The sequence below is a fragment of the Arvicanthis niloticus genome, chromosome 1, assembly GCF_011762505.2.
Source record: "Arvicanthis niloticus isolate mArvNil1 chromosome 1, mArvNil1.pat.X, whole genome shotgun sequence".
Lineage (NCBI taxonomy): Eukaryota > Metazoa > Chordata > Mammalia > Rodentia > Muridae > Arvicanthis > Arvicanthis niloticus.
In genome coordinates, this window is record NC_047658.1 from 94272695 (window position 1) to 94285260 (window position 12566).

Below are 12566 nucleotides of genomic sequence, written 5' to 3' on the forward strand. Positions count from 1 at the left end.
TGCTCTCAAGCACTCTCAAGTACTGAGCCATCTCCCCCACCTTTTTTTTTTTTTTTTTTTTTTGAGACAAGCTTTCTCTGTGTAACAACCCTGACTGTCCTGGAACTCATTCTGTAAGACAGGTGCCCCCAGCACCTAGCCTTTACTCTTAATGGCTGAGCCATCTATCCAGCCCTGTGATTATGTAGCTGTTGAACTATTTGAGTTCCAGGTATTCATTTTGAGACAGGTTCTCTTTTTTTTTTTTTTTTAAAGATTTATTTATTTATTGTATGTATATGAGCACACTGTAGCTGTCTTCAGACACACCAGAAGAGAACATCAGACCCCATTACAGATGGTTATGAGCCACCATGTGGTTGCTGGGAATTGAACTCAGGACCTCTGGAAGAGCAGTCAGTGCTCTTAACCGCTGAGCCATCTCTCCAGCCCCGAGACAGGTTCTCATGTAGTTTAGGATTGCTTCAAACTTGCTATGCCCAGGATGTCCCTAAGCTCCTGACCCTTCTGTTATACTCCCCAAGTTCTAGGAGCCACAGGCTTGTGCTACCAGGGCTGGCTCATGGTTTATGTTCTAAAATGACTAAAGAAAGGATTTTGAACATTTTTATCTGAGTGGACAGGGATGTTAATCACCTGACTTGGTCACTCTGTGCTGTGCATACATTGATATTGATGATATATCCGTACCTCATAAAACCAATTCAAAATAGAATAAAAGTTTGTCCGGGTATACTTCTGTACTCCCAACACTTGGAAGGCTGACATAGGAGGAGAATAAATCCCAAGACATCTGGGCTAATGGCAAGACCCTGCCTGTCTCAAAACACAGCAAAACCAATAATCCAAAATAAACCTCTCCTTCTTAAAACAAAGGAAATAACAGCTGGATATGGTGGTACACCTGTAATCCCGGCACTTGGGAAGCAGAGGGAGAAAAGTCAGGAGTTCCAGGCCAGTTGAACATCCCAGGCTACATGTCTTAAAATATAAAAACAAACAAACAAAAAGAAAAAAACCTCAATACTAGAAGAAGAGGAAGAGGAGAGGGGAGGAGAACAAGAATAAAATAGAACATGGGGGTGGGACTGCAAAAGATCTCAGAAGAACACAGGCAAATGAGACCTGAAGGAAGGACCCAGGGGGAGGAGGAACTGTCCGGTGGGAGAGTCATGGACTTAGGACCAGGGAAGCAAGCACTGGGAAGTTTGAGGATGTCTCTAGACATGTTGCCTGGCAGCGGGAGGAAGAATGGCACCGATTGTCCACAGAGGCTCCATGGGACTGATGGGATGCCCCGCCCCTTCCACCCCAACACTCAAAAGACAACTCAAGACTTCTGAGGGTCTCCATGGCTCTCTTCCAGCCACGCCCTCCCCTCCATGGCTCTCTAAAGAACCATCTGTTACACCATTTTTTTAAAAAAAGATTTATTTATTTTTATGTGTATGGGTATTTTGCCCTTGTAGGTCAGAAGAGGGCATTGGATCTCCTGGAACTGGAGTTGCAGACAGTTGGGAACTGCCATCTTAGGTGCTGGGAACAGAACCTAAGTCCCCTGGAAGAGCAGCCAGTGCTCTTAACCAATGAGCCATTTCCCAGCCCCCCTCACCAATATTTTTCATAACTGTAAAAGTAAAGACATTTATTGTGTAAAACACAGAAAAGGTAAAGAATCACAGATTCCTCACCTTTAGGAGGACCACACTAAACATTCAGAATTTAGCTTCTATTACGAATGAGATGATACATACGTATTTACAGATCTTTGACTTTTCCTACCCCCCGTGGCAGCTGCAGGCATCTCTGAGGTCATTACACATTTCTGAAGACAAGGCCAGGATGCCACAAACACAAGCCACTTACTATAGTTTCATAACTGATGGAGTTGAAACTGTCACCGTGTTTTACATTTCCCTGTTTCTGTTGGCCTGCTTTTTTTTTTCTTCTATTTTTGCTTTTCCCGTATCTATTGCTTACTGGGCTTTCTCTCTCCTGAGCTAAAGGACACCTGTCTGTGCTGTAATCCCTGCGCCACTTACTTATATACTTTTGTGATGCAAGTCTTTGTGTTAAATGCCTTCCTCTTGCTGCCAATACCTCATTCATTCATTCATTCATGGAAGCATGCACTGAGCGCTTGCTGCCTGCCAGGCACTGGAGCCACTAGGAAGAGAGATGTGGCTAAGACCCTGGGACAAAAACGTTAAGCTTCTTTGTCTTCCTTCAGAGGTAGAAATACCAATCACTTTCTAGTTTTGGTCCTTTTGTGACATTTTTGTCTGTCATTCCACTTAGCACCCAGAAGACTTGACCCTGTCTGGGCTAAGATCCTGTTGGGTGCTATCTGCCATCTCTCCCCCATTTCCTTGTCTTCCTTCCTGCACCTGAAAACCTGAAACATCTCAGAAGTGACAGTGGAACAAAACATGCTGAGCCACTGATCTCCCAGCTCGGTGACATTCTTTTCTAAGCCTGAAATCGGGACACTTGGTTTGTCAAAAATCAACCACAACAGTTGCTGTGTCCCTTACGGGACACTGCAGCTCACTTGAGCCATCTCTGTTGTGGCTGGTCTACACAGCACCTAGTGAGAGCATCAGAGACAGGGTCAGTGTGGCCCAGGTGTACCCATCTCAGCCCTTCCTCTTTTCCACACACTCGGGAGGGGACGGTGACAGCTTGATGTGGTGGCAGCTGATCCATGTCCCTTTCTATTTCTTGTCCCCTCCCTCCCACCTTCCCCTTTCCCATCCAGGCCACACACAACTGCACACATGTCTCTTTTTGTAGGTCAGGCTGTTCTCAGGGACAGGGCCCTCTGACTCAACAACTTCCTCTTGCACATCGCCTCCAGCAACCGCCTTTGGACCATGTGCCAGGCTGGTATCAGGCTGGCGGGTCAGAAGCAGCACAACTGTGGCCTGTCCCCTCTCTCTACCTCAGACCCTTAGGGACTCTCTGGTATCCGTGTCCCACCCCCTGGGCCTGTCTTTCATTTAACTCTCTCTTATTCCCCTGAGACAAAGGAAAGATTTAAGCCTTGGAATGGAAGAGGAAACAGACAAACTGAGCCTGTAGGGGAAAGCCTCAAAACCAGTGGTTTTGCACCACCCAGTCCCTGCATTGGGCTGACTCTTCTCCCCTTCTTGCATGTGTGCCTGCTGGTGTGTACAAGGTATGGGTGTGTGCTGGTATGAGAGAGCCTTTGAGGAGAGGGTCTGGCAGCTTAGCTGAGGAACTCATACTTGATGGCACATTCAGTCCCCATCCCCTTTGCATTCTTCTGGGGGCTACAGACAGACTTGCAGATTTGCAGCCGTACCTGACTGAGCACTGTGAAGGGATTTGAGTACTCAGCATTTCCTGCGTCCCTCCCTTTGGAACTTACCAGCCCTGCCCTGCTCTCTCCCGTGGTCTATACTCACCAGTACTGTTCGCAGCCATCACCTAAATTGTCCTATCTTGCACACAAACCACGCTTCTGAGTGGACACAACAAGGTGTGGGGACTACATGGAGCCAGAAACTCTCCTCATCCCTACCCCAAGGAGAAGTGTCCAATCTCTGGCAGGCTCCCAGTGGCAGCTTCCAGCCAGCCCCAAATCAGAGTGCTCTGGGAAAAGTCACAGGTCACAGTTTATCCAAGAGCAAGCTGGATAGCCCTATCCAGGCTCTAAGCTGTCTGGCAGCAAATGGTAGTTGAGAGGCAGTCCTGAAGGGGCCCCTGCTGGGGAGGGTGTGTGTGTATGTACTTCACAGCTTCATCCTAGGGAGTTTTCTGGCTTCTCATTTCATTCTTCTTGTCAGATCCCAGCATTCCAAGGGGGATCATTGGAAATAATGTGGGTCAGTTAAGATTATCCTGGTGAAGATTCAGCAACTGGTTGCAAAGGGAGCACGGAGGAAGGGGAAGTGGGAGATGAGGGTGTGGGAGGGGGAGAGGAAATGAATGGATGAAGAATGAATGAATGAATGAATGAATGAATGAATGAATTTGGTCCACAAATATTCACAAATGCAGAGTGTGAGGCAGCTGACAGCAGGATCCAGGGTTAAGGAGCAGGTTGGACGAATACCTGTTGCTCATAGAGACTGAGGTGCAGCCCCATCTTTGGCTTGTGGCCCATCAGAAGTTGGGGTTTCCACAGCTTCATCCTCACTGCCCACAAGGGGCTCTTCCTCCCCCTTCAGGTTGGGACCGGACCCAGGCTTCAGCTCTTCTAGTACTAAGGAGCCCTGGCGAGACTTCCGTCTGCTGAAGAAAGTGGTGAGTGTGGGCCGCTGTCCAGAGCCCTCTGTCTCCAGCACCCCAGAGCTCTTGTTGCCCCCTGACCCTGATGCAGTTGTGGCCTCTTCATCAGGAACCTGGGCTGGCCCAGCCCAGGCATCCACCGCCCCATTTTGTTTTCCACCTCTGCTCAGGGTCAGGGCCCCAGTCCTGCTCTTCTGCCTATGGCGCCATAACAGCAGTAGAGCCACGATGACCAAAACCACCATCAAGGCAATGAGCACGGGCACTAGCAACATGCTACTTGATTCCTGGAGTGGCGACCTAGTGGTTATGGGCTCTGGAGTTGAAGTTGTAGTGGTGCCACGGGTCACACTGGAACTCTTCACAGAACTGGTTGCTTTGGTGGCAGGGAGTCCATGCGTCTCATTGGAGGGCCCCAGAGACATGGTGACAGGGGGACCACTGGTCTTGGAGCTTACTGTTGTAGCCACAGAGGGTCCATTGGTCTCATCAGAGCTTGTTGTCACAGTGACTGGGGGTGCACTAATCCCTGTAAAGGTTTCTAGAGAGGTAGATACCACAGTTCTGTCAATCACAGAATTAGCTATAGTGACAGGAGGAACACTGACTACATCTGGTTGTTCTGGAACCAGTACTGAGGTCTCGTTGGAAACTTCCTGAGAAGTTGTAGACTCAGGTACAGGGGTGGTCACGATGGCACCAGCAGAAGTCCCAAGAGTCTCCTTGGAAACTTCCTGAGAGGTTGTAGACTCAGATACAGGTGCCCTGGCACCAGCAGAAGTCCCAAGAGAAGACAATTCAGTAGTTCCCAAGGAGGTTGAAAAAGCTGGGATTGGGGTCTGCCTCAAGAAGCTGATGGTCTCCTTAGGGCCCACTGTCACTGGCCCCATGGAGGTTGATGAGTTGACACTCAAGGCTTCAGAGGTATTTGAGGTCTTGATATGTGGAGCAGATGCCAACATCGTTTTGTTCTGCAGACTTCCTAGGCTCACTTCCTGGGCCCAGAAGCCCCCAATGAGGAGGAGAAGCAAGGCCATCTCCAGAGCGACAGGCGGGAGCAGGAGCTGGGACCTGAATGTAGGGAAGTTACAGAAGAACACACAGGGGTTGGGGAGGGAAACCTGGCTGCCTCCCTCCTTCTGCCCACTTCCCTGACAACTGCCAAGCCCAACTTGTGGTTTAACGTTTTTTTTTTTTTTTTTTTTCCTTTCTTGCTTTCACTATTATCAGAGACAAGGGAACAGATGGCGCCGGTGGCTCCAACCCTGGCCTTGGCAGCTCAGACTCCAGAGCAGCCATGTCCTCCTGGCCTTTACCCCTTGTTCCAGCCAGTGGCTCTTGACCCCTTTTCCCCATCACCCCATTTAACCTTTCAAACTATAGGTCCATTTCTCCATCCTCTAAGCAATTCCTCCCCCACACACCTAGACCATATCGTCTTACCAGCTTAATGGTTAAGGCACAGGGCCAGGGTGAGTACCTCCAGTTCTTCCTGAGGCTTGGTCAGGACTGGGGCAGACTGGGCCCCAGGGGGAAAGGAAGTGGGTCTTGGCTCCACCCACTCCACCCCTGCATCCTGCCCCACCCATTCCTACTCCCACAGTTGCTTGGTGGGGGGACCCAAAAGGGTTCAGTGGAGGCATGAAGAGATGCTCGGGGTCCAGAATGGGAATTCTTAGGTTTTCACTGGTGTATAGAACATCAAAGGGTCAGAGATGGGTGATGGGGACTAGGGGATGGAGTAGAAGATATAGAGGGGAGAACAGCTGCCTTTCCATCGTCATCCCTCAAGCTGCTTGGCCAGAACCTGAGACAGTGGGTGTACTTCCTGCCGAAGAGCTCTCAGGAAGAAGCAGGGACAGGGGAAGCATCTGCTCATGGTCCTGAAAGATTTTTCAGGCTGCTGAACCTTGCCAGAGCCACGAGGAACTGAGGTCACTCCTGTGGTCCCCCGTTTAAGCTAGTACCAACACTGCATATGCTATGGTCTTAGGGAACTAGGAGGGCTGGAGAGATGGCTGAGAGATTTGGAGCCCTAGAAGGAGACCGTCTTGGTGGCTCATGACCACCTGTAATCCAGGGGATCTGATGCCCTCTTCTGTCCTCCAAGGGCACCAACACACATAGGTACAGATAGGCACTCATATACAAATATGAAAATAAATTAAGATTTACTTAACAGCCAGGCATGGTGAAGCACACCTTTAATCCCAGAACTCAGGAGGCAGAGGCACGAGGATCTCTGTGTGTTCAAGGCTATCCTGGTCTACAGAGTGAGTTCCTGAACAGTCAGGACTACAGAAAAACCCTGTTCCAAAAGAAAATAAATAAAAAAGATTAAAAAAAGAAAACTTCTAGAAAGACCTCTATTTTTAAAAATTAATCATGGGCTGGAGAGATGTCTCAGTGGTTAGGAGCACTGACTTCGAATTCCAGAGGTTCTGAGTTAAATTCCCAGCCACCACATGATGACTCAGAACCAACTGTAATGGGATCCAATGCTCTCTCTGGTGTGTCTGAAGATAGCTACAGTGTACTCATTGAATGAATGAATGAATGAATGAATGAATAAATAAATTTTGCTTGTTTTTTTTTTTTGTTTGTTTGTTTTTTGTTTTTCAAGACAGGGTTTCTCCGTGTAGCCCTGGCTGTCCTGGAACTCACTCTGTAGACCAGGCTGGCCTGGAACTCAGACATCCATCTGCCTTTGCCTCCCAAGTGCTGGGATTATAAAGGCGTGCGCCACCACTGCCCGGCTATAAATCTTTAAGAAAGGAAAAAAAAAAAAAATAGCCAAAAGTCTTCAACTAAGTGAGAACTAGGGTCTGGGATCATTTTTTTACAGATTGATCCCAGGGCCCTGGTACTACATAAGTCCTCTACACTGATCCCACCCCCAGCCTTGAATAAGGAGATCTTATGCACTCTTTCTTTAAATGACTTGTCACCTGACTTGAGTTAGGAAAGGGATTCTTATGGTATGTGTCTGTTTCAGTGCCTTTCCTTTTAAAAATTCATAACTGGTTTTTATTCATAAAAAGAGTTCTGTGAATGATTAAAAAAAAGAAAAACAGGGTGACTCTCCTTTGAGGGGCTCACACCCACATTCTCAGGCGTGTCTTTATTTCTGAACACCTTTCTTTGTCTTAACCCTAGATCTTACAGATCTATATTTGTAAATCTCCAAAACAGGAAAGAATTTTAAAATATATCTTAAAATCTCTCAATAAGCCTGAATTATGTAACAAACACAAAAGGACTAAAACAAGTCTCTGGCAGAGTCTGGACTTGTACTATAGTCATTCAGTACTGAGACTGTAGCAGGAGACCCCAGGTCAGGTGCAGGGCACTGCTCACAGGACAGCAGGCAACATGAGCATTCATTTGCATGAACATTCTTTACTTAAGAGTTCTGGGAAACAAAAAATGGCCCAGATTTCCATCCTGTGCACAGTAGGTCCACCCAGGAATACCAGGTTTGGGGTAGGGTGCTTCATTTATGGCACAAATAAGTAAGCTACTGTGTCCCTTTAGGAAAGTACACTTTGCTCACTGTAACCTATGCTAGAAATGGCTTAGAAGACAGAGATTGGGGCTTTGCATCCTAGACATACCCAGCAAGCATGCTCAGGGCTGCTTGGACCTCCGGGTTGCCTCTCCCAACAGTCAACAGAGAGGCTCACATAAAAAGAAAGGTTACCTATAGCAGTCAGGCATAGTGGTACATGCTGTGATCTCAGCTCTACGGAGGCTGAATTTTTAAAAATAAAAATAAAAACTTCGGGGCTGGAGAGATGGCTCAATGGTGAAGAGCACTGACTGCTCTTCCGGAGGTCCTGAGTTCAATTCCCAGCAACCACATGGTGGCTCACAACCATCTGTAATGGGGTCTGATGCCTTCTGCTGTGTCTGAAGATAGCTACAGTGTAGTCATATAAATAAATCTTTAAAAAACAAAAAAGCTTCAAGCCTAGCAGCAAACGCTTTTAATCCCAGCACTTGGGAGTCAGAGGCAGGTAGATCTCTGTGAGTGCTAAGCCAGCCTGGTCTACAGAATGAGACCTGGGAAAGCCGGGGCTACACAGAGAAACCCTATCTTGATAAAAAAAACAACAGCAGACAAAACTCCTGTCCTCGTGGTTGTGTGTGCAAGTTCTGCATCCCACTGGGCACTTTTGTTACCAATGTTAGTTCAGAGTATACTACTGGGGATACATTTCGTGTCTACTGCACAACTGCCTGATAGTTCATGGCATGCATCATAGCAGAAGTCAACCCTCTTGAGGAACACTGTTTACATTGTTTCCAAAGTTTCCTGATTAAAACAGAGCTCAGGTTTTCCTTCTTTCCTATTTTTATGTTCTGTATTTTGGGGTGTTTATTTGTTTAGATAAGGTTTGTACATTCCAGGCTCAATCTGTATCTGAGGATAAACCTGATTCTCCTGCCTTTGCCTCTGGCATTTTGGGGGTGGTGTCACCTACCCCAGTTTCTGTGAGGCTGGGCATCGAATCTAGGGCTTCCCAGATAGCTAGCTATATCCCCAGCCCAGCCCTAACTATTTTTCTGTGATTATATTGTTTTGCTTTTTTTTTTTTTTAAATATGTCTGAGTGTCCTGCTGGCATGAATGACTATGTGCTGTGTGCATGTGGTGCTGAAGGAGGGCCAGAAGAGGGCATCAGATGCCCCTGGAACTATAGATGTTTGTGGTGGGATTAATCCTGGGTCCTCCAGGACAGCCAGTGCTCTTAACCACAGGGACATCTCTCCAGCCATGAGTTGTTTTAACAAGAAAGACCAGGGATGATGGAAGACAACTATAATCTTCCCATGGGAGGAGGGGGAAGAGGCTGGAGAATCGAGAGTTCTAGACACTCTTGAGTACATAGTAGCTTCAAGGCCACTGTGTGATGTATGAGACCCTGCCTCAAAAAGAAGAGAGAGAATGGCTGGTGAGGGGTGGAGGTGGGGCAAAGGAGAAGCAGGGGGCAAAAGGGGTGGGGTGGGAGTGGGTGTGGCAGGGTGTGGTAGAAATGGTGGGGCAGCTAGAGATGGGGGAGGGGAAGGAGGAAAGGAGGGGAGAATGGAGGAAAGGGAAGATGGGGGAACAGCACCCCACTGTAGGGTGTGTGTTTCTTTTACCACTAGAAACAGAAAAGCAGCCAGCTGCAAAGAATTAGCAATTGTTAATTAGAGATGAAAAAAATGTTTTAAGACTGTAGGATAGCTGAGCAGTGGTGGCACATGCCTTTATAATCCCAGCACTTGGGAGGCAGAGGCAGGCGGATTTCTGAGTTCCAGGCCAGCCTGGTCTACAGAGTGAATTTCAGGACAGCCAGGACTACACAGAGAAACCCTGTCTCAAAAAAAACAAAACAAAACAAAACAGACTGTAGGATATTGGGCTTGAGATAGCTTAGAGGGTAAGAGCATTCACTCACTGCTCTTGAGCAGACCCTGTGCCAGTTGCTTGTGTTCACAAGGCAGCTCTCCTGCCTCTTTCTAGCAGCGGCTGGTTGTGCACAAACATACACACCAGCAACATAAAACAAATCTCTCTCTTTTTTTTTTTTGACAGTTTTTTTTTGTCTATTTTTTTAATAAAAGGATAAGATACAGGGATGGAGAGATGGCTCAGAGACTCAGAGCGCTGGCTGTTCTTGCAGAGGATTCAGGTCGCGTTCCCAGCACCCGTGTGGTAGCTCATGACCATCTACAAATCTAATTCTATGCGGCCTGACCCTCTTCTGACCTCTGGCACCAGGCATGCACATGGAATATATACATACATTCAGGCAAAACAATCATATATATAAATGATTTCTACATAAAGTGTAGAATATAGGGGAAAATGTTCAAAGGTGACAAAGGTACCCAACGTTAGAGAGAAAAAAAACTACTAAGGCAAAAAAAATTCTGTTTGGCAAAATGGCCATTTCAAACAAGCTGTGGCTGACAGAGCTGAACGAAGACTGGACGTTATCACTGTCTGTTGAGTATCAATTACCCTTGACTCAGGAGACAGCAGAGAGGGAAAGAGTAAATCCAGACTCAATCAAGCTTGGCCTGGTTGAGAAAGCTGGCATCAGGTGGCTCACAGTAGGGAGACAGTGAGGAGATGGGATGTGGAGGCGGGGCCACACCCACCGTCAGTCAGGCCAAGTGCAGACAGTTCTCTGCCTCATCCACCAGCTCCCTGCAGCAAGCCTAGCTACACTAAACAAGGCACAGTAAAAGAAGTTAACTAGCTGCCACTGCATTTGGGGCAGGTCAGGCTCAGTGGCTCACGTGATACTACTACTACCTAATTTTAAGGTGAAGAAGACAAAAAACAAATCTGAGAAACAAAACGTCGGGAGAGATTTGCCCAGGCAGTAGGTCCTAGGCTGGTTTTGAATCCTAGGAGATTCAAAGCTGGGTTTACTTAAGGCGGGAGACCAAAGGCCAGGCTAGCTAAACTGTGCTACTTAAAGACCGAAGACAAGGGCCTGAACTGTGCGGATCAGGGGTTGCTGGTATTCGAATAAATTGTATAATACTTATTAAAATAGGGACTAAAGTCAGACTTAATAAGCAGACATTTTTATATTTTGGAGACAGGTCCTACTAAGTAGCCAAGGCTAGCCTCAAACTTGAAATCACCCTGCTCAAATCTCCAAGTTTTGGGGTCATAGGCGTGTGTTGCCGTTCCCAACCTCAGAAAAACAAGGTGCTTTAGACTGACCTTTAGAAAGCTAAAGATCGGGATTCCTCTCCTCTGATAACCATGTCTAAACTATCTAAGAATTCTGCCATCTCTAACTTCAGAATGGGTGTGGCACTTGCCATCACACTTCTGAATGCCATGCTCCTTGAAGGAACAGACTCCTTAGAAATAGCTGAGGTCTGGAAAGCATGAGCTAAGGAAAATACTTTAAAATTGTTTTATTAGGTAGCTTTGTGGCAGAAGGGAGGAGAACAGAGTTGTATACAGGGGTCAGAGGTCAATCTGCAGGAAGTGACTCTCTCCTTCCAACTTCTGGGTGGAACTCAGGTGATTAGACTTGGCTGCAAGCGCCTTTACTCACCGAGACATTTCAAAGACCAGGGAAATGCCTTTCTGCATCAATCAAGTCCTTAAAGAATGATTATGATACATCAAAAAGCCAAGGGACAGTTTGAAGGAATTAACAAAGGTCAGAGCAGAGGTGGGGGTTGTCTCTGTGACAGTGTGGAAAGTCAGGTTTGGGGTATGGCTCAGTGAAACAAGTCTTCTCTTGCCTTTTGGGACCTTGAGTTCTAATCCATATCAAAAGAAGGAGAAGCAGGAAGAAGGAGGGGATGAGTACCCAATACAGGCAAGGACAGAGAGACAGAAACCTATAATTCATCCTGATTCTGAAAAGAGTTGAGAGACAGAAGGAAGGCAGCGAGGAGGCAGGGAAAGGCGGGACAGGTGTGAGCGAGGCAGGAAGGAGGGGAGAGGGAGGCAGAGGGCAGCAGCTCTTTCACCCTGGGAAAGCATTACCAGCACCTGGGTCAAGAAAGAGTGGGGTTCTAAACACTGGGTGAGAGAGGCCTTAGTCAGGCCTGGAATCCCAGCAGGAGGATCTGGAGCACGTAGCCAGCTTCTGTGGAAACTGTGATCCTCTGGGTTTGACCTGGTCACTACCATATTGGGACAGGAGCTACACCAGCTTGAAGCTGAGTCAAGAACATAAACCATGTATCAAATGGGTTGGTGGACGCCGCCACTGGGAACCTGCTGGGGAACAGAGGGCAGTGCTGTAAAGAGCCTCCTTCTGGAGGAAGGGGTGACCAGCACTCATTCCCTGCCTGCCCTCTGCTGCCGGGAGAGAAAAGAAAGATATAGTTAAGGGGGTCAGACTCGACTGAACCACTGCCCAGGGTCACTTGGCACTAACTGTATAAACTCCTCAATAGGCATTCTCTCAGCAGGCTGCATTTGTGTGAGGCACTCTTAGGACTGTCTATGCTGTCCCAGTTTGGAGAAGGACACTACATGTTTCTGGAAAACCCACATTCAAACAGCCATGTCTCAAAGTATCTCCTCACAGATACATTTTATATTATGTGTGAACTGCTGCTGCTGGTGGAACTTGCCTTTAACCCCAGCACTCCAGAGGCATGCTAGCAGATCTCTGAGTTCACAGCTGGCCTGGTCTACAGAGCAAGTTCCAGGACAGCCAGGGCTACACAGAGAAACCCTATCTTGAAAAGCAAAACAGAAATTATGTGTATGATGAGTGTGTGTCTATATGCAAGTGTGTGCACATGAGTGCAGACACCCAAAGAGCAGAGAGGCATTGG

At 47.4% G+C, this 12566-nt stretch overlaps 1 protein-coding gene across 1 annotated transcript; it reads right to left on the reverse strand.

Annotated features, from left to right (window-relative positions):
• Positions 1–1628: 1628 nt before the first annotated feature.
• Spn (sialophorin) lies at positions 1629–5291 on the reverse strand. The gene has a single exon (XM_034489950.2). It carries the CDS (start codon positions 5289–5291, stop codon positions 4086–4088), a length of 1206 nt encoding a protein of 401 aa, XP_034345841.1. The 3' UTR covers positions 1629–4085.
• Positions 5292–12566: the final 7275 nt, after the last annotated feature.